General features: G+C 52.9%; 1 protein-coding gene across 1 annotated transcript in view; it reads left to right on the forward strand.

Moving 5' to 3' along the window:
- Nucleotides 1-27,076, forward strand: part of SRCIN1 (SRC kinase signaling inhibitor 1) — a 73,715-nt gene that overhangs the window by 6,928 nt on the left and 39,711 nt on the right. Inside the window, exon 3 of the mRNA XM_056512255.1 lies at nucleotides 16,696-16,719. Coding sequence (XP_056368230.1) covers nucleotides 16,696-16,719 — 24 coding nt within the window. The remainder of the gene's footprint in view (nucleotides 1-16,695; nucleotides 16,720-27,076) is intronic.

Below are 27,076 nucleotides of genomic sequence, written 5' to 3' on the forward strand. Positions count from 1 at the left end.
GCCCCCGAGGCAGAATTCAGCTTCTCTGCTAGACAGGAATGAGACTTGGCCAAAAGCAGCTTTATTTCTTCCAGCAAAATCCGGATACATAGCACAGCAAGGGGTCTTTATAGGGTTTAGGTGGATTGGGATTCTAACCAGTAAAATTATAAATTGAGAATTATCCAATTACGTTGAGATTTTTGGCGAGAAAAGACCAATCGTCTAGTAAAGGCCAATAGAAATCCTAAATGATAACAGGGGTTTCAGAAGTGGGGGGAACATTTCTCATGAAAAAGTTTCGTTGTCTCAGGGTGTGAAATCCCAGGGGCCCTTTTCAGGGACAGTTGTATCATCCACAGGTGGGGATGAATGGAGGAGAAGAGGAGTAAGGGGGTGCTGGATGTGCGGGAATGAGGGGGGTGGCTGTGGCAGCGGCTTGGGAGCGTCCTGTGGGGGTGAGAAAAATTACCCAGGGGTGAGGAAAATTATCCAGGGGTGAGGGAAATTACACTGGGGTGAGAAAAATTATCCAGGGGTGAGGAAAATTATCCAGGGGTGAGGAAGAGAGTCCTCCAGAGGTGAGGAAGAGAATTCTCTGGGGGTGAGGACGAGAATTTTCAAGGTGAGGAAGAGAATCCCACAGGTGTGAGGAAGGGAATCTTCCAGGGGTGAGGAAGAGAATTTTCCAGGGCTGAGGAAGAGAATCCCAGAGGTGTGAGGAAGGGAATTCTCCAGGAGTGAGGAAGAGAATTTTCGAGGTGAGGAAGAAAATCTTCCAGAGGTGAGGAAGAGAATTCTCTGGGAGTGAGGAAGGGAATCTTCCAGAGGTGAGGAAGAGAATTCTCTGGGAGTGAGGAAGGGAATCTTCCAGAGGTGAGGAAGAAAATCTTCCAGATGTGAGGAAGAAAATTCCACAGGTGTGAAGAGGGAATCTTCCAGAGGCGAGGAAGAGAATTCCCGAGGGTGAGAAAGAGAATTCTCCAGAGGTGAGGAACAGAATCCTCTGGAGGTGAGGAAGAGAATCTTCCACCGGTCAGGAAGGAAAATCTTGTAGGGGTGAGGAAGGGAATATTCTTGGTGTGAGGAGGAGAATCCTCCAGGTGTGAGGAGAAGAATTCTCCAGGTGTGAGGAGGAGAATCCCTGAGGTGTGAGGAGAAGAATTCTCCAAGTGTGAGGAGGAGAATTCTCCAGGTGTGAGGAGGAGAATCCTCCAGGTGTGAGGAGGAGAATCCCTCAGGTGTGAGAAGGAGAATTCTCCAGGTGTGAGGAGGAGAATCCCTCAGGTGTGAGGAGGAGAATCCCTCAGGTGTGAGGAGGAGAATCCCTCAGGTGTGAGGAGGAGAATTCTCCAGGTCTGAGGAGGAGAATCTTCCAGGTGTGAGGATGAGAATCCTCCAGGTGGGAGGAGGAGAATCCTCCAGGTGTGAGAAAGAGAATCCTCCAGGTCTAAGGAGGAGAATTCTCCAGGTGTGAGGACGAGAATCTTCCAGGTGTGAGGAGGAGAATCCCTCAGGTGAGAGGATGAGAATCCTCCAGGTGTGAGGAGGAGAATTCTCCAGTTGTGAGGAGGAGAATCCCTGAGGTGTGAGGAGGAGAATTTTCCAGGTGTGAGGAGGAGAATCCCTCAGGTGTGAGGATAAGAATCCTCCAGGTGTGAGAAAAAGAATCCTCCAGGTGTGAGGAGAATTCTCCAGGTGTGAGGAGAAGAATTCTCCAGGTGTGAGGAGGAGAATCCTCCAGGTGTAAGGAGGAGAATTCTCCAGGTGTGAGAAGGAGAATTCTCCAGGTCTGAGGAGAAGAATTCTCCAGGTGTGAGGAGGAGAACTCTCCAGGTGTGAGGAGGAGAATTCTCCAGGTGTGAGGAAAAGAATTCTCCAGGTGTGAGGAGGAGAATTCTCCAGGTGTGAGGAGGAGAATCCTCCAGGTCTGAGGAGGAGAATCCCTCAGGTGTGAGGAGGAGAATCCTCCAGGTGTGAGGAGAATTCTCCAGATGTGAGGAGGAGAATTCTCCAGGTGTGAGGAGGAGAATCCCTGAGGTGTGAGGAGGAGAATCCTCCAGGTGTGAGGAGAATTCTCCAGATGTGAGGAGAAGAATTCTCCAGGTGTGAGGAGGAGAGTCCTCCAGGTGTGAGGAGGAGAATTCTCCAGGTGTGAGAAGGAGAATTCACCAGTTGTGAGGAGGAGAATCCCTGAGGTGTGAGGAGGAGAATCTTCCAGATGTGAGGAGGAGAATCCTCCAGGTGTGAGGAGGAGAATCCTCCAGGTGTGAGAAGGAGAATTCTCCAGTTGTGAGAAGGAGAATTCTCCAGGTGTGAGGAGAATTTTCCAGGTGTGAGGAGGAGAATCCCTCAGGTGTGAGGATAAGAATTTTCCAGGTGTGAGGAGGAGAATCCCTCAGGTGTGAGAAGGAGAATTCTCCAGGTGTGAGAAGGAGAATTCTCCAGGTCTGAGGAGGAGAATTCTCCAGGTGTGAGGAGGAGAACTCTCCAGGTGTGAGGAGGAGAATCCCTCAGGTGTGAGGAGGAGAATTCTCCAGGTCTGAGGAGGAGAATCTTCCAGGTGTGAGGATGAGAATCCTCCAGGTGGGAGGAGGAGAATCCTCCAGGTGTGAGAAAGAGAATCCTCCAGGTCTAAGGAGGAGAATTCTCCAGGTGTGAGGACGAGAATCTTCCAGGTGTGAGGAGGAGAATCCCTGAGGTGTGAGGAGAATCTTCCAGATGTGAGGAGGAGAATCCTCCAGGTGTGAGGAGGATAATCCTCCAGGTGTGAGAAGGAGAATTCTCCAGTTGTGAGGAGAATCCCTGAGGTGTGAGGAGGAGAATTTTCCAGGTGTGAGGAGGAGAATCCCTCAGGTGTGAGGATAAGAATCCTCCAGGTGTGAGAAAAAGAATCCTCCAGGTGTGAGGAGGAGAATTCTCCAGGTGTGAGGAGAAGAATTCTCCAGGTGTGAGGAGGAGAATCCTCCAGGTGTAAGGAGGAGAATTCTCCAGGTGTGAGAAGGAGAATTCTCCAGGTCTGAGGAGAAGAATTCTCCAGGTGTGAGGAGGAGAACTCTCCAGGTGTGAGGAGGAGAATTCTCCAGGTGTGAGGAGGAGAATCCCTGAGGTGTGAGGAGGAGAATCCCTCAGGTGTGAGGAGGAGAATCCTCCAGGTGTGAGGAGGAGAATCCTCCAGGTGTGAGGAGGAGAATCCTCCAGGTGTGAGGAGGAGAATCCTCCAGGTGTGAGGAGAATTCTCCAGATGTGAGGAGGAGAATCCCTCAGGTGTGAGGAGGAGAATTCTCCAGATGTGAGGAGGAGAATCCCTGAGGTGTGAGGAGGAGAATCCCTGAGGTGTGAGGAGAATTCTCCAGATGTGAGGAGAAGAATTCTCCAGGTGTGAGGAGGAGAGTCCTCCAGGTGTGAGGAGGAGAATTCTCCAGGTGTGAGGAGGAGAATCCCTGAGGTGTGAGGAGGAGAATCTTCCAGATGTGAGGAGGAGAATCCTCCAGGTGTGAGGAGGAGAATCCTCCAGGTGTGAGAAGGAGAATTCTCCAGTTGTGAGAAGGAGAATTCTCCAGGTGTGAGGAGAATTTTCCAGGTGTGAGGAGGAGAATCCCTCAGGTGTGAGGATAAGAATTTTCCAGGTGTGAGGAGGAGAATCCCTCAGGTGTGAGAAGGAGAATTCTCCAGGTGTGAGAAGGAGAATTCTCCAGGTCTGAGGAGGAGAATTCTCCAGGTGTGAGGAGGAGAACTCTCCAGGTGTGAGGAGGAGAATCCCTCAGGTGTGAGGAGGAGAATCCCTCAGGTGTGAGGAGAAGAATTCTCCAGGTGTGAGGATAAGATTTCTCCAGGTGTGAGGAGGAGAATTGTCCAGGTGTGAGGATAAGATTTCTCCAGGTGTGAGGAGGAGAATTGTCCAGGTGTGAGGAGAAGAATTCTCCAGGTGTGAGGAGGAGAATCCTCCAGGTGTGAGGATAAGATTTCTCCAGGTGTGAGGAGGAGAATTCTCCAGGTGTGAGGATAAGATTTCTCCAGGTGTAAGCTCACCCTGCAGGTGACATCTGGTGACCTTTGCTGAGCACAGCCCTGGCCATGGCAGTTTTGGGGGTTCTTATCCCATTTTTGGGGTGTTTTGGAGACCCCAAACCCCCTTGGGGTCAGTGCCGTGCCCACCTCCCCCCGGGGACCCCAAACCTGGAGCATCCCAAGGGCGTGGCTGGCAGGAAATTTCGGATCACCCCAAAAATCCACAGAGGGCAAAGGTGACAATTCCCAGAACTGTGGTGGAAGGAAATCCAGATTTACCAGGAAAACCAGCAGCAGCTGCCCCCCCAAATTGCCCCCAAACCCCCAAATTTTGGCGAGGGAACAATAACTGATGGTGGTTTTGCTGTCAAAATCCATTTTTGGGGATGGAGGAGGAGCGTTGCTTCCTGGTAAATAAATAGGATTTTTATTTCCTATTATTACAGGGATTTAAAGATTTTTTTTTTTTTTTTTTTTTTTTTTTTCAAATAAGCAGCAGCTCTTAAAAAAAGAAAGAAAGAAAAGGAAAGAAATCCAGCTCGGGTTGGCTCAGGTCTGATAAGCTGCTGAGGATTTTTATAGGTGAAGAAAAGATGATCTGGATTTGGGAATTATCTCCTTTATTCCCAAAAAAATGGGAATGTGGGGAGTGTCTGGGAATTTCTTGGCTCCTACCTGGATTTTTGGGCTTGGTAGCAACTCACTCTCTGACAAAACACCCCAAAATTCTACAAAATCTCAATTTTTTTTTTCTTTTTCCACCTTTTTTTTTTTTTTTTTTTTTTTTTTTTTCCCTTCATTTTCTCCTTGGGCAGTAAATAAAAAGAGGAAAATCCCTGGAAGTTCAGGTGCCAACCTTTAAATGATTTTGGGATTCAGCTCTGCCTGGAATGTTTGAAACTCTCTTTGATATTCCAGAGGAGGATGGAAGGGATTTTAGAATCCCAGGCTTTGCTGTTTTATTGGGATTTATTAAAAAAAAAAAAAAAAAAAAAAAAAAAAAAGAAATCTGAGGGAGTTTGAAACATCAGAGGTGAAAAGGAACTTTCCATAAAGGTCAGCATCTCTTCCAGTCTGGGAAAAATCCGTTGGATTTTTGAGCATGGAAATGGGAAAGGGAGGGAAATGTTCATTTTAATCACAGGCAGAGCAGGGGGGGAAATATCCAGGGAAAAATTGTGGGAAAATTGCAGGGATAATTTAAAATCCAGGTGGGAGAAGGTGTTAAATGGGAATGGGAATGGGAATGGGATGGGGATGGGAATGGGAATAGGAATGAGACTAGGAATGGAATTGGAAGAGGGAATGAGGAATGGAGAATGGAAATGGGATTGGGAATGGGAATAGGAATAGGAATAGGAATAGGAATAGGAATAGGAATAGGAATAGGAATAGGAATAGGAATAGGAATAGGAATAGGAATAGGAATAGGAATAGGAAAAAGGATAGGAATGGGGAATGGAAATGGGATTGGGAATGGGAACGGGAATGGAAATAGGAATAGAAACAGGAACGGGAATGGGAATGGGAACAGGAATAGGAATGGGAATGGGCTTAGGAATGGGATTGGAAAAGGGAATGAGGAATGGGAATGAGAATGGAAATGGGATTGGGAATGAGAATGGAAATGGGATTGGGAATGGGAACAGGAACAGGAACAGGAACAGGAACAGGAACAGGAACAGGAACAGGAACAGGAACAGGAATAGGAATAGGAATAGGAATAGGAATAGGAATAGGAATAGGAATAGGAACAGAAAAGAATAGGAATGGGGAATGGAAATAGGATTGGGAATGGGAATGGGAATGGAAATAGGAATAGAAACAGGAACGGGAATGGGAATGGGAATAGGAATGTGGAAAAGGGAATGAGGAATGGGAATGGGAATGGGAATGGGAATGAGGAATGGGAATGAGGAATGGGAATGGGAATGAGGAATGGGAATGGGAATGGGAATGGGAATGGGATCGGGAACAGGAACAGAAACAGGAATAGGAATGGGATTTTGAACAGGAATAGGAATGGGGAATGGGGAATGGAAATGGGATTGGGAATGGGAACAGGAACAGGACTGGGAACGGGATTGGGAACGGGAATGGGAATGGAAATGGAAATGGAAATAATGGAAATGGGATGAGAGGCCGCTGGAGATGTTTGCTGTAGGATTTGGGGATAAATCCTGCCCTGGGAGGGGAAAATCCATCAGGAGATGAGTTTTAAGCTGCTTTCCAACCTGAATTGTTCCGTGATTCCACAAATTCCGTGATTCGTGGCCGATGCTCTGGGAATGGGATTGGGATGGAGCCTGATGCTGAGGACATGGAAATTTGGGAACTGCAGGGAAAATGAGGAATAGCTGGAAAAATAAGGAATAGTTGGGAAAAAAAAGGAAAATCGAGGGAAATAATTCCGTGGTTTAAGGAGTCACTCCATCCCCCATCCCTGGTTTTGGGTGGGCCAGGTTTAATGCAGATGGATCATAAATCCTAGGGGGAAAAAAAAAAAAAGGATTATGGACCCATTTCTCACCCATAACCAGGGAAAAGCTGCGTTGTGGTTTAACCCTTTCCTCTCCCGGCCTTGCCTTGTGGGGTTGAGACTCCCAAAAAAAAAAAAAAAAAAAAAATGAAGTGCCCAAAATTTTGGATTTTGTTTTGCTCTGCAGCAAGGAAAAAAAAAATAAAAATTGCAGGAAGAGGCTGGAGCTGAGTGTTCTGTGCCTGACAGCTGCAGATTTGCAGCTGCCTGGATAAATCCGGCTCGGGAATAAATCAATGGCAGCGGCGGGGGGAGGGTGTTCAGCACCCAGAGATACAGAGGGACAGAGGGACAGGGGGACAGAGGGACAGGGGGACAGAGGGACAAGGGACGGAGGGACGGAGGGACAGGGGACAGAGGGACAGGGGACAGAGGGACAGGGGGACAGGGGACAGAAGGACACAGGGACAGAGGGACAGAGGGACAGAGGGACAGAGGGACAGGGGGACAGAGGGACAGGGGGACAAGGGACAGGGGACAGAAGGACAAGGGACAGAGGGACAGGGCGACAGAGGGACAGAGGGACAAGGGACGGAGGGACAGAGGGACAGAGGGACAGGGGGACAGAGAGACAAGGGACGGAGGGACAGGGGGACAGAGAGACAGAGGGACAAGGGACAGAGGGACAGAGGGACAAGGGACGGAGGGACAGAGGGACAGAGGGACAGAGGGACAGAGGGACAGAAGGACAAGGGACAGGGGACAGAGGGACAAGGGACAGAGGGACAGGGGGACAGAGGGACAGAAGGACAAGGGACAGAGGGACAGAGGGACAGAGGGACAGAGGGACAAGGGGTAATGAAGGTTGGGATGAATTTTGGGGTTCAGCAGGGATGGAGGTTGGGATGAATTTCGGGGTTCAGGCAGGAGCTGTTTCTGAGCCGGTTCTGTGCCTCAGTTTCCCCAGTGCAGGACGGGCTGGGCCGTGTCCCCACCTTGTCCCCAGCTCCGCTGTCACAGGGGGTTCCGAGGGATGGAATTTGGGGCGGGGCTGTGCGGATCGGGCTGTTCCCGGGAATCCTTTGCCTTTCCTGATGGCGCCGTGGGCTCCGGGCCGTGCAGGGGACACGGGTGGCACCGGACACGGGTGGCACAGGGCACGGGTGGCACCGGACACGGGTGGCACTGGGGTCGCACAGAGCCAGGGCACAGGGGGCACCCTGTGGGTCTGTGCTGGGGGGGCTGATGGAGGTGTGTGAATCCAGGTGGAAATCCAGGTGTGTTTCCATGAGTGTATCCCTGATATCCTGATGTGTTTCCATCAGTGTATCCCTGTGTTATCCAGATGTGTTTCCATCAGTGTATCCCTGTTATCCAGATGTGTTTCCCTGAGTGTATCCCAGTGTTATCCAGGTGTGTTTCCATGAGTGTATCCCTGTTATCCAGATGTGTTTCCATGAGTGTATCCCTATGTTATCCAGATGTGTTTCCATGAGTGTATCCCTGTGTTATCCAGGTGTGTTTCCATGAGTGTATCCCTGCTATCCAGATGTGTTTCCATCAGTGTATCCCTGTGCTATCCAGGTGTGTTTCCATGAGTGTATCCCTGTGTTATCCAGGTGTGTTTCCACAAGTGTATCCCTGATATCCTGATGTGTTTCCATGAGTGTATCCCTGATATCCAGATGTGTTTCCATGAGTGTATCCCTGTGTTATCCAGATGTGTTTCCATGAGTGTATCCCTGTTATCCAGATGTGTTTCTATCAGTGTATCTCTGTGTTATCCAGGTGTGTTTCCATGAGTGTATCCCTGATATCCAGGGGTATATCCCTGCACTTCCCATGTTATCCATGTCTATATCATGTCTGTATCCATGTCTATATCATGTCTATATCATGTCTATATCCATGTCTATATCATGTCTATATCCATGTCTATATCATGTCTATATCATGCCTATATCATGCCTATATCCATGTCTATATCATGTCTGTATCCATGTCTATATCATGTCTATATCATGTCTATATCCGTGTCTATATCATGTCTATATCCATGTCTATATCATGTCTGTATCCATGTCTATATCATGTCTATATCATGTCTATATCCCTGTGTTATGTGTTTCCATAGCTCTGCCCATATCCCTGTATTTCCATATCCCTGTATTTCCATATATATCCCTGTTTTTCCATGCCCATATCCCTGTATTCCCTTTATTTCCATATCCCTGTATTCCCTGTATATCCCTGTTTTTCCATGCCCATATCCCTGTATTTCCTGTATTCTGTGTATATCCCTGTATTTCCATGCCCATATCCCTGTATTTCCTGTATTTCCATATCCCTGTATTTCCATGTCCATATCCCTGTGTATTCCCAGTATTTCCCTGTATTCCCTGTATTCCCAATATATCCCTGTGTATTCTCTGTCTTCCCAGTATATCCTTGTGTATTCCCTGTATTTTCCTGTATATCCCTGTATTTCCCTGTATTCCCGGTATATCCCTGTATATCCCCGTGTAATCCCTGTGTTATCCCTGTATATCCCTGTATTCCCGGTATATCCCCGTTTAATCCCTCTATATCCCTGCATTTCCCTGTATTCCCGGTATATCCCGGTATTTCTGTTATATCCCTGTGTAATCCCTGTATATCCCGGTATAACCCCATGTAATCCCCGTGTTATCCCTGTATATCCCCGTTTAATCCCTGTATATCCCCGTGTATTCCCTGTATTCCCGGTATATCTCCCTGTATTCCCTGTGTTTCCCTGTATTCTCTGTATTCCCTGTATTTCCCTGTATTCCCTGTGTTTCCCTGTATATCCCTGTATTCCCTGTATTTTCCTGTATTCCCTGTATTTCCCTGTATATCCCTGTATATCCCTGTGTATTCCCTGTATTCCCGGTATATCCCGGTGTAATCCCTGTATTCCCTGTATTCCCGGTATATCCCCATGTAGCCCCTGTATATCCCGGTGTATATCCCGGTGTTTTCCCTGTATATCCCCGTGTATTTCCTGTGTTATCCCTGTATATCCCTGTGTATTCCCTGTATTCCCGGTATATCCCGGTGTAATCCCCGTATTCCCTGTATTCCCTGTATTACCTGTATTTCCCTGTATTCCCTATGTTATCCCTGTGTTTCCCTGTATTCCCTGTATATCCCTGTATTTCCCTGTATTCCCGGTATATCCCCGTTTAATCCCTATATTTTCCTGTATTCCCGCTATTCCCGCTGCTTTTTCCCCGTTTTCCCCCTCACCTGCTCCCCGCCCCTCCCCCCACAAGCCCCGCCCCCTTCGTGCTCTCAGCGCCCCCTACCGGCAGCGCGCGGGGGGTGGGCGGGGCCGACCCTGCGTTGCCATGGTGACGGCGCCGCGGGCGGGGCGGGGCGGGGCGGGCCCGGCGGCGGGAGGTGGCGATCGGAGCCGAGCGGGGCCGAGCGGGGCCGAGCGGGGCCGAGCGCTGCCGAGCGGGGCCGAGCGGCGCTGCGGATCCCGACGCGCAGCGCTCACCTGCCGCAGGTACCGGGCGGGAATGTGCGGGATGGCGCGGGATGAACGGGGATGGACCGGGATGGCGCGGGATGGACCGGGATGGCGCGGGAAGGAGCGGGGCGCATCCCTCCGGTTGGTTCCGGGGCCGGTGTCCACGGGGCGCATCCCTCCGGGCGGTGCCGGGGCCGGTGTCCGCCCCCCGCTGCCGCATTTGCCCCGCCGATCTCCCCTTCCCCAGCTGTCCTGGTGTGGCTCCTACTCACCCCAGCATCCCCCTCCCCAAAATTCCCACCCTGAGGTCCCCGTTCCCATCTCACACCCCCATCAGCACCCGGGGTTTCTTTACCATCTTTCCCCTTTCTTCTCCATCTCCTCCTTTCCTTTATCCCCCTCTTTTCCCCAGCTCCCCCTTTCCTTTATCCCCCTCTTTTCCCCAGCCCCTCTTTCCCTTCAGCCTCTCCCCCTTCCCCGGGGTCCCCCCCCCCCGTCCCCAGTGTCGCCACAGGGAGGGGGTGGCACTTTGTGGGTGCCATCGTCCCTGCGCTGCCCTCTGCTGCAGCAGCCGGGGCGGGGGGGGGTGGGTCTCACCTTGTCCCCACAGGGGGGTCGTGCAAAGCCCCTGCGGTGCCACTGCCACCCCCACACTGTCCCAGGGCAGCTCCGCGTTGTCACCCGTGTCAGACAGGGGACACCGATCCTCTGTGCCCCCCCCCGGGCAGCGGAGAGGGGCAGATGGTGACCTGGGCACGCAGCGCCGCTGTGCCCTGCGGGCGCTTCTGTCACCTGCCGCTCACCTGGCCCAGCCTCCTTCCCGCGGGGACCCCCGGGGGTGCCCCCAAAGCGGTGCCAGGAAAGGTTTGACCTCCCCTCCAACCCCCCCGCCAGAGGCGGCACAGGGCCTTGGCACCGTGGGGTGCCCGCTTGGGCTGGTTTGGGGGTACCTGGGTGTTCCTGGGGGTACCTGGGTGTTCCTGGGGGTACCTGGCTGTTCCTGGTGACAGTGAGGCCACACGGGCGGTGGCAGCGCGGTGCCAGAGGGGACGCGGGGTCCCTCGGGGCTCTTCCCGGCGGTGTCATCTTGGTCTCCAGAGGTGGAGAGTGACGGGAGGGAAGCGCTGAAATGGTGGAGCGTGGCTGCCGCGGGGAACGCGAGCGCCGTGTGCGTGTCCCTGCCGCTGCAGCCGGAGCCGGCCCGATCGATCCCCTCATTCCCCCCTCACCCCCAGCGATTCCTGCCTCGTCCCAGCAGACCTGGCTGGGAATGGGGGCTCGGGAACTCCGTGGGTCGCCCCACTTCTCCTTTGCTAGGGGTTTGTTATGGAAGCGCGTCTTGAAGTCCCCAAGTGGGTGAAAAGCAGGTTGGGGACAGCGGTGACAGCCGCGGGGAGGGCAGGGGTGAGTTCGTGGGAGTCTGGTGGGAGATGCCCACCGGGAATTGGAGGTGGGATGCGTCCATCAGTCCGTCCATCCATCCATCCATCCATCCATCCATCCATCCATCCATCCATCCATCTCTCCCTCCTTCCCTCTCTGCCCCGAACTTTCCCGCTGTTCCAACCCAAATTTCTCTCCCCGCTCCCCGTGACCTCTGCGCTCGTGGCGAGCCGATCCCCCGCCGTGGCGAGGGTGGCTTTCGGGGGAGGGGACACCACAGCCCTGCAGCAGCCGGAGCGGCGGCTCGGGAGGGGACAGAGGAAGGGCAGCGCCTGCCGGACTCTTCCTCACCCCCATCCCTGCCGGGAACCGGGGTGCGCCATCCCCTCACAGCGCCACGACCCCCCCAGGCTCCCCTGCCGTGTCCCACCTGCTGTGTCCCACCTGCTGTGACCCCCCGACCCTTTTCCTTTGCTTTTCTGAAGGGTTTATCCATTTTTGCCGGGTTTGGGGGTGCCGGCTGGATCGGGTGGGGGGTCACCCCGGGTTTGTGCCCAGCGGGGAGCGCAGCGCTGCTCGCTGCCGGTTTTTTTACCTTGCCCGTCCCCTATTGTGCTCGGTCCACCTACGCCGTGCCGTTGCCATGGCCACCGTGCCATCTGATCTGCCCAACTCCTGCCAGCTCCCCCTGCCCTGCCCCAAAACCTCCGGAGCCACCGAGGCGACACCTTGACCCTCACCCATCCCGCTCGGGGTTTTTTTGTTTTTTTTTTTGGGTGGGCTCTGATCTCACAAATCCGAGCTCCCCCCGCACCCTGGGCTCATGAGCGCGCTGAGCACAAAACGCGGCCCCCGAGGAGGAGAGCCCGACCTTGGCCGGGGCTGCTGCAGAAAGGAGATTTTGGAGCCCCAGCATGGCCGCTCCTCGCCAGAGCACGTCCTGATGCATTCGCCGCTCCGAGCAGGCGCTGCGGATTCGCCTGGCACCGGGAGAGGAGCCGGGGCCAGCACGGCCGGGCTGGTGGCCAGCGGGGCTCTGGTGTCACCTGCGCTGTCCCCAGGGACCCGTCATTAGCGCTGATGGCTTTGGAGAGGAGGAGGAGGAGGATGAGGAAGGGCCTGGAGGGGAAAGTTGGAGCCGCGTGGTTGTGCTGGGGGGTCTGTAGGAGAAGCCTGACGTTGAGCGGCAGCGACAGGCGGCTGTGGCATCTCTGATGTCACCTCGGAGCCCTCTGAGGGTGGAGGGGCAGCCGAGCCCGAAAGAGGAGCAGCAAAACCCCGTGGAGGGCTCTGGGTGTGATGAAAATGAGCCCCAGCCCCCCCCGCAGCCCATCCTGTCCCCGCTGTCCCCTCCCCTGGTCACGTTTGGGAGGTGCCTCCAATAACTGCGAGACCTCAGGTGACAAAAATCCGCAGGCGGCGGCGTCTGGGCACTGTTTGCATTCTTCTCCCTGTCTTGTCACGCTGCTATCTCCACTTTAATTCACTTTCACTGGCGCTGAAAAGCATTAAAAAAAAAATACAAAACACCAAAAACCCAAAAAAACTTTAATAAGGAGAAAGAGATTAAATTCACCTCGCTGTTATTTTTCAAGGTGATTTTTGTTTGTCAAGACGCGGTGCCCTGGGGTGGGGGGGGGACTCGATGGGAAGCTGGAAGTTCTGGAAATGAGTTAATTAAAAATCCGATGGAGCCGCTGCCTCTGTCCTCCCTCGGAGTGCGGCGTGCCGGGGTGGCGGCAGCAGGGACACGGCCGTGCCTCGTTAATCACCACCAGATTTGGGATTTAATTGCCAGCCGGGGGAAGTCCCCCTTCGGTCAAGGCGCTGACTCACTCGGATTTCATTTCATTTACCTCCCGTCATCTCCTGGGACAACCACAACCACCGCTCGATTTATTTCCTCCGTTTTTTTCCCCCAAACTTAACTCCCAAAATCGCGATTACATCACTCCAGCGTGTGTGTGTGTGTGCGTGTCCATCCCTCCGAGGTTCCACGGCAGCATCTCCACCCCATCCCCGCTTTTCCTGCCCCTCACCCCTCGCTCTTTGGGGACCCCCAGCTCCTCGTTATCCCCTCGCTCGGCAGCACCACGGACACGACTCTCGTTGTAATTAGAAATCGCGGCCGCTGTAATTCCCCGCACCTCGCTGCTGCAAGGAGCCGCCTGTTCCACGGCTCGGAACGAGGCTGTCGCTTCCAATCCTCTCCCGGCCCATTATCTCCCTTTGATGCTTTTGAAGAGCCAGCGAAATGTTAATTCCACCGCGGGCCCTCCGCTCTCCCCTCCCTCTTTGGATAAATCCGGGCTGGAAGGGGCTGGGAGGGACCTGGACACCGCGCTGGGGGTGTCCCCGCTTTGTCCCCAGGTTTGGGGGTGCTGCAGTGCCTGATCCACACCCGGGGGTGCTTTCGGTTGTCCCCGCTTTGTCCCCGGGTTTTGGGGATGTGGCAGTGCCTGATCTACCCCTGATCCACACCCAGGGGTGTTTTTGGGATGTCCCCGAGTTTTGGGGGTGCTGCAGGGATGTGGCAATGCCTGATCCATCCCTGATCCTCACCCGAGGGTGTTTTTGGGATGTCCCCGAGCTTTGGGGTGCTGCAGGGATGTGGCAGTGCCTGATCCACCCCTGATCCACACCTGGGGGTGGTTTTGGGATGTCCCCGCTTTGTCCCCGGGATTTTGGGGGTGCTGCAGGGATGTGGCAGTGCCTGATCCATCACTGATCCATCCCAATTCACACCTAGGGGTGGTTTTGGGATGTCCCTGCTCTGTCCCCGGAGTTTTGGGGATGTGGCAATGCCTGATCCATCCCTGATCCACACCTGGGGGTGGTTTTGGGATGTCCCCGAGTTTGGGGTGCTGCAGGGATGTGACAGTGCCTGATCCACACCCGGGGGTGTTTTTTGTGATGTCCCCGGGGTTTTGGGGGTGCTGCAGGGATGTGGCAATGCCTGATCCATCCCTTATCCATCCCGATCCACACCCGGAGGTGTTTTTGGGATGTCCCCGTTTTGTCCCCAGGTTTTGGGGTGCAGCAGGGATGTGGCAGTGCCTGATCTACCCCTGATCCACACCCAGGGGTGGTTTTGGGATGTCCCCGAGCTTTGGGGTGCTGCAGGGATGTGGCAATGCCTGATCCACACCTGATCCACACCCGGGGGTGTTTTTGGGATGTCCCCGTTTTGTCCCCAGGTTTTGGGGTGCAGCAGGGATGTGGCAGTGTCTGATCTACCCCTGATCCACACCCGGGGGTGTTTTTGGGATGTCCCCGAGTTTTGGGGGTGCAGCAGGGATGTGGCACTGCCTGATCCACACCCAGGGGTGTTTTTGGGATGTCCCCGCTTTGTCCCCGAGTTTTGGGGATGTGGCAGCGTCTGATCCACCCCTGATCCACACCCAGAGGTGCTTTTGGGATGTCCCCGAGTTTTGGGGGTGCAGCAGGGATGTGGCAGATCCATCCCCGATCCACACCCGGAGATGCTTTGGGGACTTTTGCGATGGCTCCGGGGATGGCAGCAGTGCCAGCGGGGACAGATGGAGGTGACAAAAGCGCCGCGTGCTGCTGGCCACGCCACCAGCAGCAGATTGTCCTCGCTGGGGCCGCTCCCGGCAGGGGACAAGCGGCGTGTCCCTGTCCCCAGGGCGGAGCCAGGGGTGGGGACACTCCCACCCTGGGGACACTGTGCCACCCGCAGCCCCGGATTTATGGGATTTGTGATTTATGGGATGGCTGATAAGCCTGTCCACTCATCCCAAAATAATAAATCAACCCCGCGGCCGCAGATGGGATCAGCAGTACCGGGCAGGGAAATTGTCGAGGTTGTTCGGCGGGGAAATGGAGAGAGGGGAGGGGAAAGGGGAAAAGGGAAATTGGGGAAGGGAAGAAATAATTTTTCCTGCACCCAGAATCACTTGCCCACCTCCAGAATCACTTGCCCTGAGCCCAGCATCACTTGCCCTTCTTGTCCCTGGATCCCAATCCTTGTCCCTGATTCCTTGTCCCTGGATCATTTTCCCTTGATCCCATCCCTTGTCCCTGGATCCTTTTCCCTGGATCCCAATCCTTTTCCCTGGATCATTTTCCCTGGATCCCAATCCTTGTCCCTGATTCCTTGTCCCTGGATCCTTGTCCCTGGATCCCATCCCTTGTCCCTGGATCCTTTTCCCTGGATCCCAATCCTTTTCTCTGGATCATTTTCCCTGGATCCCAATCCTTGTCCCTGATTCCTTGTCCCTGGATCCTTGTCCCTGGATCCCATCCCTTGTCCCTGGATCCTTTTCCCTGGATCCCAATCCTTTTCTCTGGATCATTTTCCCTGGATCCCAATCCTTGTCCCTGATTTCTTTTCCCTGGATCCTTGTCCCTGGATCCCATCCCATGTCCCTGGATCCTTTTCCCTGGATCCTCGTCCCTGGATCCCAATCCTTGTCCCTGATTCCTTTTCCCTGGATCCTCGTCCCTGGATCCCATCCCTTGTCCCTGGATCCTTTTCCCTGGATCCTTTTCCCTGGATCCCAATCCTTTTCCCTGGATCATTTTCCCTGGATCCCATCCCATGTCCCTGGATCCTTTTCCCTGGATCCTCGTCCCTGGATCCGGATCCTTGTCCCTGGATCCTTTTCCCTGGATCCTCGTCCCTGGATCCCAGTCCTTGTCCCTGGATCCTTTTCCCTGGATCCCAATCCTTGTCCCTGATTCCTTGTCCCTGGATCCTTGTCCCTGGATCCCAATCCTTGTCCCTGGATCCTTTTCCCTGGATCCTCGTCCCTGGATCCCAATCCTTTTCCCTGGATCCTTTTCCCTGGATCCCCGTCCCTCCTGCTGGGTGCTGGATGGGGCTGTGACCACCCTGGCACACTGTGACCCCACTGGGACAATAAACGAGTTTAAATTCCCACCCCACAATTCCACGATCCGCGGCTCGCTGTGCTGTGCCGGGCGATCCTCAGGGATTCCAGGATCCCTCGGGAAGGGGCAGCTGCGGGGCTGGGAGCGCTGCCAGCTCCTGTCCCCGGCGGTGCCACATCGCGGTGACAGCGGTGACAGCCCCGCAGAGGGAGGGGGCGGGAAAATCCCACGGAAAATGAACATTGCCGTGACTTCCAGCACGCTGCTGGCTGCTGTGCCACCTTTTCCCTCCTTTTTCACCCCAATTCCCACCCCCCAAAATTCCATCAGCCCTTTGGGAGGGGCAGGGACCAGAGCAGGTTTAAATCCGAGCTCGGCGATTCTCAAAGGGAAAACAAAAAGTCAAACCAAGAATCTTAATGGTGTTTTTTTGTTTTTGTGTGTGTGTGTGTGTGTGTTTTCTCCTGTTGTTTTATCTTTTTTTTTCTGTCGTTAGCAACCCAACTACTGGAGCTTTAAGGTCAGTATTTCGGATTTTTCCTGCTTTCTCTTTGAAATGCATGTGCTTGGCCCCCTCTGGAGTGGGGTGGGGTTTGGGTGGGGTTTTTTTAAAATGAGAATTAATCAGCTGAAGTGGTTTGGTCTGGGCTCAGCTGAAGGGAATTTTTGGGGTTGGGGTGAGCTGTGAATTGTGCTGTGAGGTTGGGAGATTTCTGAATCAGAGTGAGCAGGAATGGGATTCCCAAGGTGGAATTTGGTGTCAGATTTCTGAATCGGGGTGAAGAGGATTTGGATTCCCAAACTGGAATTTGGTGTTGGGAGATTCTTTATTCAGAGGGAAGAGGATTTGGATTTCTAAACTGGAATTTGGTGTCAGGTTCCTGGTTCAGAGGGAAGAGGATTTGGATTCCCAAGGTGGAATTTGGTGTTGGGAGATTTCTGAATCAGAGGGAAAAGGAGTGGGATTCTCAAGGTGGAATTTGGTGTTGGGAGATTCCTGAATCAGAGGAAAGAGGATTTGGATTCCTAAGCTGGAATTTGGTGTGAGATTCCTGGTTCAGAAGGAAGACGATCAGGACTCCCAAACTGGAATTTGGTGTCAGATTTCTGATTCAGAGGGAAGAGGATTTGGATTCCCAAACTGGAATTTGGTGTTGGGAGATTTCTGAATCAGAATGAGCAGGAATGGGATTCCCAAGGTGGAATTTGGTGTCAGATTTCTGATTCAGAGGGAAGAGGATTTGGATTCCCAAACTGGAATTTGGTGTTGGGAGATTCTTTATTCAGAGGAAAGAGGATTTGGATTCCTAAACTGGAATTTGGTGTGAGATTCCTGGTTCAGAAGGAAGAGGATCAGGACTCCCAAACTGGAATTTGGTGTCAGATTTCTGAATCAGAGGGAAGAGGATTTGGATTCCCAAACTGGAATTTGGTGTTGGGAGATTTCTGAATCAGAGTGACCAGAAATGGGATTCCCAAGGTGGAATTTGGTGTCAGATTTCTGAATCGGGGTGAAGAGGATTTGGATTCCCAAACTGGAATTTGGTGTTGGGAGATTCTTTATTCAGAGGAAAGAGAATTTGGATTCCTAAACTGGAATTTGGTGTCAGGTTCCTGGTTCAGAGGGAAGAGGATTTGGATTCCCAAACTGGAATTTGGTGTCAGGAGATTTCTAGACCAGAGGGAAGAGGATTTGGATTCCCGAGCTGGAATTTGGTGTTGGGACATTTCTGAATCAGAGGGAAAAGGAGTGGGATTCTCAAGGTGGAATTTGGTGTTGGGAGATTCTTTATTCAGAGGAAAGAGGATTTGGATTCCTAAGCTGGAATTTGGTGTGAGATTCCTGGTTCAGAAGGAAGAGGATCAGGACTCCCAAACTGGAATTTGGTGTCAGATTTCTGATTCAGAGGGAAGAGGATTTGGATTCCCAAACTGGAATTTGGTGTTGGGAGATTTCTGAATCAGAGTGACCAGAAATGGGATTCCCAAGGTGGAATTTTGTGTCGGGAGATTTTTAGACCAGAGTGAAAAGTATCAGGATTCCCAAACTGGAATTTGGCTGGGAGATTTTTAGACCAAAAGGAAGAGGTTTGTAATTCCCAAACTGGAATTTGGTTGGGAGATTTCTGAATCAGAGGGGAAGAGGAATGGGATTCCCAAACTGGAATTTGGTGTCAGATTCCTGATTCAGAGGGAAGAGGATCAGGATTCCCAAACTGGAATTTGGTGTTGGGAGATTTTAAGACCAGAAGGAAGAGGATTTGGATTCCCAAGGTGGAATTTGGTGTTGGGAGATTCTTTATTCAGAGGAAAGAGGATTTGGATTCCCAAACTGGAATTTGGTGTCAGATTTCTGAATCAGAGGGAAGAGGATTTGGATTCCCAAACTGGAATTTGATGTTGGGAGATTTCTGAATCAGAGTGACCAGAAATGGGATTCCCAAGGTGGAATTTGGTGTCGGGAGATTTTTAGACCACAGGGAAGAGGATTTGGATTCCCAAACTGGAATTTGGTGTTGGGAGATTCCTGAATCAGAGGAAAGAGGATTTGGATTCCTAAGCTGGAATTTGGTGTCAGATTCCTGGTTCAGAGGGAAGAGTATTTGGATTCCCGAGCTGGAATTCGGTGCTGAGGGAATCCCCGGGCCAGAAAACAAAGTTGTCCAGCAGGGGAAGGAATTTTATCCCTGTCCCCACCCCCACTCCTCTTCCTCCTCCTCCTCCTCCTCCTCCTGGCAGCGCCTCAAGGTCGCTCCCCTCGCCGGGTGACCTTGGCGCGTTGTCCCCGCTGGGTTCGCTCTTCCCGTGGTTAAAAAAAAAAAACCAAAAACAAAAATACAAAGCCGGGAATGTCCGCCTGGAAATTCGGGATACGCGCGTTTGTCCCGAGGTTTCATTCCCGGAATTTTTTTTTGCGGCGAGAACCGGGGGTGGAACCGCCGCAGGGAAGGCACAAAATCCTCACTTTTAAAATTTTTTCCCAATTTTTTGTGACTAGGAAATAAAAGAGAGCTGGACTTTAGGACATTCCCGGCGCTGCCAGGGGAGGGAAGGCACAAAATCGTCATTTTAAAATTTTTTTTCCCCCTGATTTTTTGCGACTGAATTTGAAATTTGGGGAAGGGGGTCCCTGCATTGCTGAGGTTGTCACAGATCTGGGGGTGTTGGTGGCAGGGAGGGCCCAGGGGGTGTCACCCTGTCTGTCCCCAGGTGGATTTGGGGCTGTTGGTGGCTCTGCAGAGTGGCACCAGGGTGTCACTGTGTCCCCAGGCTGATCTTGGGGTGTCACCGTGTCCCCAGAAGGGTCTCAGGGAGTTGCTGTCACTGCAGAGAGTGGCCCAGGGTGTCACTGTGTCTGTCCCCAGGCCGATCTGGGGGTGTTGGTGTCACTTCCTAGGGAGCTCCAGGGTGTCACTGTGTCGCCTGGAGGGTCTCAGGAGTGTCAGAGTGGCCCAGGGTGTCACTGTGTCTGTCCCCAGGCCGATCTGGGGGTGTTGGTGGCACTTCTGTCACTGTTCAGGGGGTTCCAGGGTGTCACTGTGTCTGTCCCCAGGCCGATCTGGGGGTGTTGGTGGCACTTCTGTCACTGTTCAGGGGGTTCCAGGGTGTCACTGTGTCCCCAGGAGGGTCTCAGGAGTGTCAGAGTGGCCCAGGGTGTCCCCCTGTCCCCAACCCTTTCACCCCCGTGTCCCCTCCTGTCCTGCCCCGTTCCATCCTCCTGCCCCCGCACATCCCGGGAATTTCTGTCACAGCTCTCAGATCGAGCCGGGCCCCCTGTCCCTGTCCCTGTCCCTGTCCCTGTCCTGTCCCCGCTCATGCTCCCGCTCCCGGTCATGTCCCCGTCCCTGTCCCCGTCCCTGTCCCTGTCCCCGTCCCTGTCCCTGTCCCTGTCCCTCCCCCGGGGCGTCACTCGCTCCCAGCCATCGATCGCCACCTCACGCTGTGCCAGCCCCGAGTCCCCAGGCGGATTCCCGAGTCCCTGATCCAGGACACGCTTTCCCATCCCCTAAATATCCCAGCCGGAAATCCTGCAGGCTTGCAGAATTTTTTTTTTTTTTTTTTTTTTTTTTTTTTTTTGGGACATCCAGGTTGACATCCAAGGGAGGGAAATTCCCTTGGGGGGTTTCTGTGCGAGGTCTGGGGGTCCCCGCTGTGCTGATGTCGGGGGTGTGGCGGCTCCTGCTGGGATGCGGCAGGAACGGGAAGATCCAAAAAAGCTCGGGAGAGTCCTTTGGAGCCGGGACATGAAAGGAACATCAAAAACAGCCAGGAAAAAAAATCCTGAAGGGGAAAAACTGCGGATGCAGGACACGTTTGGTGTTTAAAATAAATATCTGGAGCGGTTTCATCCACACCGGGCTGCTCCGGGCTCGGAGTTCAGGGCTCGGGGTTCGGGGTGCAGAGCTCCGGGCTCGGAGTTTGGGGCTCAGGTCTCGGAGTTCGGAGCTCGGGGCTTGAAGTTCGGGATTCGGGCTCGGAGCTCGGGATTCGGGATTTGGGGTTCGAGATTTGGGTCTCGGGGTTCGGAGCTCGGTGTTCAGTGTTCGGGTTTCGGGGTTCGGGGTTTTGGGTTCGGGTCTCGGGGTTCAGGGCTCGGGGTTTGGAGCTCGGAGCTCGGGGTTCGGGGTTCGGAATTCGAGGTTCGAAATTCGAGGTTCGAGGTTTGGAGCTCAGGATTTGGGCTCAGGATTTGGGATTCGGAGTTCGGGTTCGGGGTTTGGGTCTCGGAGTTTGGGTCTCAGGGTTCGGGGCTTTGGGTTCTGGGCTCGGTGTTCGGGGTTTTGGGTTCGGGTCTCGGGGTTCAAGGCTCGGGGTTTGGAGCTCGGAGCTCGGAACTCGGGGTTCGGGGTTCGGAATTCGAGGTTCGAGGTTTGGAGCTCAGGATTCGGGGTTCGGAGTTCGGGTTCAGGGCCGGAGCTCAGGGTTTGGTGTTCAGAGCTCGGAGCTCAGAGCTCGGGGTTTGGGTTTTGGGGTTCAGGGCTCGGAGCTTGGGGTTTGGGGTTCGGGGTTCGGGCCTCAGAGCTCGGGGTTCGGGCTTTGGGGTTCGAAGTTCGGGCTTGGGGCTCAGAGTTTGGAGCTCGGAGCTCAGGGTTCGGGATTTGGGGTTCGAGGTTAAGGGGTTCAGGCTCGGGGCTCGAAACTCGGGGCTCGGGGTTCAAGGTTCGGGTTTCGGGGCTCAGTGTTCGGAGCTCGGGTCTCGGGGTTCGGGTTTCGGGGTTCAGGGCTCGGGGCTCCCGCTGCTCCCGCTCCAGCCTCCTCCGCCCCTTCCGGTGGGATCCGGGCGGGCTCTTCCCTGTGGAAGGGGGATTTGGGGTGCGCAAAGAGGGGGGAGGGGCTGCTCCGACCTCCTGGCTGTGGTTTTGGGATCCCCCTGTGATTTTGGGGTCCCGGCTGTGATTTTGGGGTGCTCGCTGTGGTTTTGGGATCCCCGTTGTGGTTTTGGGATCCCCCCGTGGTTTTGTGCTCCTGGCTGTGGTTTTGGGGTGCTCGCTGTGGTTTTGGGGTGCTCGCTGTGATTTTGGGGTCCTCCCTGTGGTTTTGTGCTCCTGGCTGTGGTTTTGGGGTGCTCGCTGTGGTTTTGGGGTGCTCGCTGTGGTTTTGTGCTCCTGGCTGTGGTTTTGGGGTGCTCGCTGTGGTTTTGGAGTGCTCGCTGTGGTTTTGGGGTCCTGGCTGTGATTTTGGGGTGCTCGCTGTGGTTTTGGGATCCCCGCTGTGGTTTTGGGGTGCTCGCTGTGGTTTTGGGATCCCCGCTGTGGTTTTGGGGTGCTCGCTGTGGTTTTGGGATCCCCGCTGTGGTTTTGGGGTCCTGGCTGAGATTTTGGGATCCCTGCTGCGGTTTTGGAGTCCTGGCTGTGATTTTGGGGTGCTCGCTGTGGTTTTGGGGTCCTGGCTGTGATTTTGGGGTGCTCGCTGTGGTTTTGGGGTGCTCACTGTGATTCTGTGCTCCTGGCTGTGGTTTTGGGGTCCCGGCTGTGATTTTGGGGTCCTCCCTATGGTTTTGTGCTCCTGGCTGTGGTTTTGGGGTGCTCGCTGTGATTTTGGGGTCCTGGCTGTGATTTTGGGGTGCTCACTGTGGTTTTGGGGTCCTGGCTGTGATTTTGGGATCCCTGCTGTGGTTTTGGGGTGCCCGGCTATTATTTTGGGGTTCTCTCTGTGGTTTTGTGGTCCCGGCTGTGGTTTTGGGGTCCCGGCTGTGGTTTTGGGGTGCTCGCTGTGGGTTTGGGGTCCCCGCTGTGGGTTTGGGATCCCCACTGTGGTTTTAGGGATCCTCGCTGTGTTTTTTGGGATCCTCTCTGTGTTTTTTGGGGTGCTCGCTGTGGTTTTGGGATCCCCCCTGTGGTTTTGCGATCACCCCTGTGGTTTTGGGGTGCTCACTGTGATTTTGGGGTGCTCGCTGTGGTTTTGGGGTGCCCGGCTATGATTTTGGGGTGCTCGCTGTTGTTTTGGGATCCTGCCTGTGGTTTTTTGGGGTGCTCGCTGTGGTTTTGGGATCCTCGCTGTGTTTTTTGGGGTGCTCGCTGTGGTTTTGGGGTCCCCGCTGGTTTTGTGGCTCTCTGTTGTCGCCCATCGATCCCGGACATTGTCGATATTGATGTTTTTGGGATGGTTTTGGGTTGGAAAAGTGGTTAAAGGTCCCTCTGCCACTGGTGGGGGTGGCACGAACCCCGTCAGGGTGCTGGGAATGGGAGAAACTCAGGGATACAGGGAATACTGGAAATACAGGAAATACAAGAAATACAGGAATACAGGGAATACTGGAAATACAAGAAATACAGGAATACAGGGAATACTGGAAATACAGGAAACTCAGGGATATAGGGAATACAAGAAATTCAGGAAATTCAGGAATACAAGAAAATCAGGAAATACAGGAAGTTCAGGAATACAGGAAATATAAGAAATACAGGAAATAAATACAGGAATATAGAAAATACAAGAAATTCAGGGAATACAGGAAATACAGGAAATCCAGGAAATACAGGAAATTCAGGAAATACAGGAAATTCAGGAATTCTGCATTCCTCAGAATGGGGAAGCTGAGGCACAGCGGGAACGGACGGGATTTGATTTTCCTCCCCACTCACTTTTTTGGGGACAAAACGAGAATTTTTAGTTCTGAACCCCCAACTCAGCCTGGCTGGGCTGTGATCCATCGGATCTCCCGAGGAAATCCCGACCCCCATCCCGATTTGGGGGCACCAAAACTGGGATGGGGATGAGGATTCGGGGATAATCCCGGAGCCCATCCCATGGCAAGGCAGAGAATCCCGCGCACATCTGGCAGCCGCGCACATCTGGAGGGCGCCGGCCCCTTCCTTTAGTCAAGGGGTCCGGTTTTACAAACGCCCTGATCCGATTTGAACGCTTAATCCTGTTAACATTGAGATCGGGATTAATTCCGGGTTAATCGGGATAATCCTGACACAATGTTGAGCATTAGACGGCGGATGAGTTATTGCTGCCGGCAGAGGGAACGATTTTAATTTGGTGGCGAGACGGGGGTGGGGGGAGAGGGGAGGGGGCTGATGGAGAGGCCACAACAACTTGGAAAAGGGGAAAATTCCTGGAAAAAACCTGCTGGGAGCATCCTGAGCCTCTCATTCCTTCCACTCTGGATTTTTTCCCTCCATTTCTTCCCAGCCGGGAAGAGGCAGGAGCTGCGGGTGGTGGAATTCCTTCCAGCGTGGAATTAGAGACGGGGTTGAGGGTTCGGTTTCACCGGGATCCAGCCGGGATCAGATGTCTGAGCAGGGAATGGGCGGCACTGGGATGTAACTGGAACCCAGGGGAGCTTCCCGGGCTCGGGAGGCGATGCCTGGGCAGGGGGGATGCTGGATTCCAGCTGGGAATGGGGTGTTCCAGCTGGGAATGGGGTGTTCCAGCTGGGAATGGGGTGTTCCAGCTGGGAATGGTGTGTTCCAGCTGGGAATGCTGAGTTTTGTTCGGGGATGTTCTGTTCCTGTTGCGAATTCTGGGTTCTGGTCAGGGATGGTGTGTTCCAGCTGGGAATGGTGTTTTCCAGTTGGGAATGCTGATTACTGGTCTGGAATGGTGTGTTCCAGCTGGGAATGCTGGGTTATGGTCAGGGATGATGATTTTTGTTCAGGGATGTTCTATTTCCTTTGGGAATTCTGGGTTTTGGTCAGGGATGATGTGTTCCTGCTGGGAATGCTGAGTTTTGTTCAGGCATGTTCTGTTCCAGTTGGGAATGCTGGGTTCTGGTCAGGAATGCTGGATTTTGGTCAAGGATGTTCAATTTCCTTTGGGAATGTTGTGTTTTGGTCAGGGATGTTCTATTCCAGATGGGAATGCTGGAACTGGTCAGAAATGCTGGAGTTTTTTTGTCAGGGATGTTCTATTTCCTTTGGGAATGCTGGTTTTGGTCAGGGATGGTGTTTTCCAGTTGGGAATGCTGGATTTTGTTCAGGGATGGTGTGTTCCAGCTGGGAATGCTGAGTTTTGTTCAGGGATGTTCTGTTCCTGTTGCGAATTCTGGGTTCTGGTCAGGAATGGTGTGTTCCAGCTGGGAATGGTGTTTTCCAGTTGGGAATGCTGATTACTGGTCAGGAATGGTGTGTTCCAGTTGGGAATGCTGGTTACTGGTCAGGAATGGTGTGTTCCAGTTGGGAATGCTGGGTTATGGTCAGGGATGATGATTTTTGTTCAGGGATGTTCTATTTCCTTTGGGAATTCTGGGTTTTGTTCAGGCATGTTCTGTTCCTGTTGGGAATTCTGGGTTTTGGTCAGGGATGTTGGCTTTATTTAGGGATGTTCTATTCCAGCTGGGAATTATGGATTCTGGTCAGGAATGCTGGATTTTGGTCAAGGATGTTCAGTTTCCTTTGGGAATATTGTGTTTTGGTCAGGGATGTTCTATTCCAGCTGGGAATGCTGGAACTGGTCAGAAATGCTGGAGTTTTTTTGTCAGGGATGTTCTATTTCCTTTGGGAATGCTGGTTTTGGTCAGGAATGGTGTGTTCCAGTTGGGAATGCTGGATTTTGGTCAGGGATGGTGTGTTCCAGTTGGGAATGGTGTTTTCCAGTTGGGAATGCTGGTTACTGGTCAGGAATGGTGTGTTCCAGCTGGGAATGCTGGGTTATGGTCAGGGATGATGGTTTTTGTTCAGGGATGTTCTATTTCCTTTGGGAATTCTGGGTTTTGTTCAGGGATGTTCTGTTACCTTTGGGAATTCTGGGTTTTGGTCAGGGATGGCGTGTTCCAGCTGGGAATGCTGAGTTTTGTTCAGGCATGTTCTGTTCCAGTTGGGAATGCTGGGTTTTGGTCAGGGATGTTGCTTTTTTTAGGGATGTTCTATTCCAGCTGGGAATTCTGGGTTCTGGTCAGGAATGCTGGATTTTGGTCAAGGATGTTCAGTTTCCTTTGGGAATGTTGTGTTTTGGTCAGGGATGTTCTATTCCAGATGGGAATGCTGGAACTGGTCAGAAATACTGGAGTTTTTTTTGTTTTTTTGTTTTTTTTTGTTTTTTTTTGGTTTTTTTTGTTTTTTTGTTTTTTTGGGTTTTTTTTGTTTTTTGTTTTTTTTGTCAGGGATGATCTATTTCCTTTGGGAATGCTGGTTACTGCTCAGGAATGGTGTTTTCCAGCTGGGAATGCTGGGTTTTGGTCAGAGATGGTGTGTTTCAGCTGGGAATTCTGGGTTTTGGTCAGGGATGTTCTGTTCCTTTTGGGAATGCTGGGTTTTGGTCAGGAATGTTGTTTTTTGATCAGGAATGTTCTATTCCAGCTGGGAATTATGAATTCAGGCACATCCATAATTCAGGAAGAGCCGAGTGGGAATGAATGAAGGGAGGGATGAATGAACAGCACAGAGGGCAGGGAGGGGAGCTGGGCAGGCTGGGGAGGGGAAATTGCTCAGATGGATCCCGTGGATCCCATCCTATGGATCCCATCCTATGGATCCCATCCCTTCCCATTTCACTCCATTGATCCCATTTTCCCATTTTCACATTTTCCCATTATTTTCCCATTATTTTCCCATTATTTTCCCATTTCCACATCCCATCGCATCCCATGGATCTCATCCCATTTTCCCATTATTTTCCCCATTATTTTCCCATTATTTCCCCATTATTTCCCCATTATTTTCCCCATTATTTTCCCCATTATTTCCCCAGTATTTTCCCGTTATTTTCCCATTATTTTCCTGTTATTTTTCTGTTACTTTCCCATTATTTTCCCCTGATTTTCCCATCATTCTCCCATCACTCTCCCATTTTTTCCCCATTATTTCCCCATTATATTCCCATTTTCCCATTATTTTCCTGTTATTTTTCTGTTACTTTCCCATTATTTTCCCCTGATTTTCCCATCATTTTCCCATCACTGTCCCATTATTTTCCCCATTATTTTCCCATCATTTCCCATCATTTCCCGCCCCGCCCCGCCCGTGGATCCCGAGGATCCCGTCCCGCGCGCTCGGCACAGATGGGATCAGGGCCGGGATTAACTCTGAGCCGGGATTAGCGGCTTAATCCCGATCCCGCCGTGCCCGGGCCGGGCCAGCGCCGGGCCAGCTGTTCCCGGGGATTGCGGGGCTCGCTCCTTTATCCCGGCCTGGGGAGGAGCCGCCGAGGGGATGGGACTGCCAGGAGCTGCCAGGACTTGCTAGGACCTGCCAGGAACTGCCAGGAGCTGCCAGGAACTGCTAGGATCTACCAGGGTCTTCCAGGACCTGCCAGGAACTGCCAGGACCTGCCAGGGTCTTCCAGGACCTGCCAGGAACAGCCAGGATCTATCAGGACCTGCCAGAGTCTTCCAGGGTCTTTCAGGACCTTCCATACCTGCCAGGACCTGTCAGGAACTGCCAGGACCTTCCAGGGTCTTCCAGAACCTGCCAGGACTTGCTAGGACCTGC

This window comes from Oenanthe melanoleuca, chromosome 27 (genome assembly GCF_029582105.1).
Source record: "Oenanthe melanoleuca isolate GR-GAL-2019-014 chromosome 27, OMel1.0, whole genome shotgun sequence".
Lineage (NCBI taxonomy): Eukaryota > Metazoa > Chordata > Aves > Passeriformes > Muscicapidae > Oenanthe > Oenanthe melanoleuca.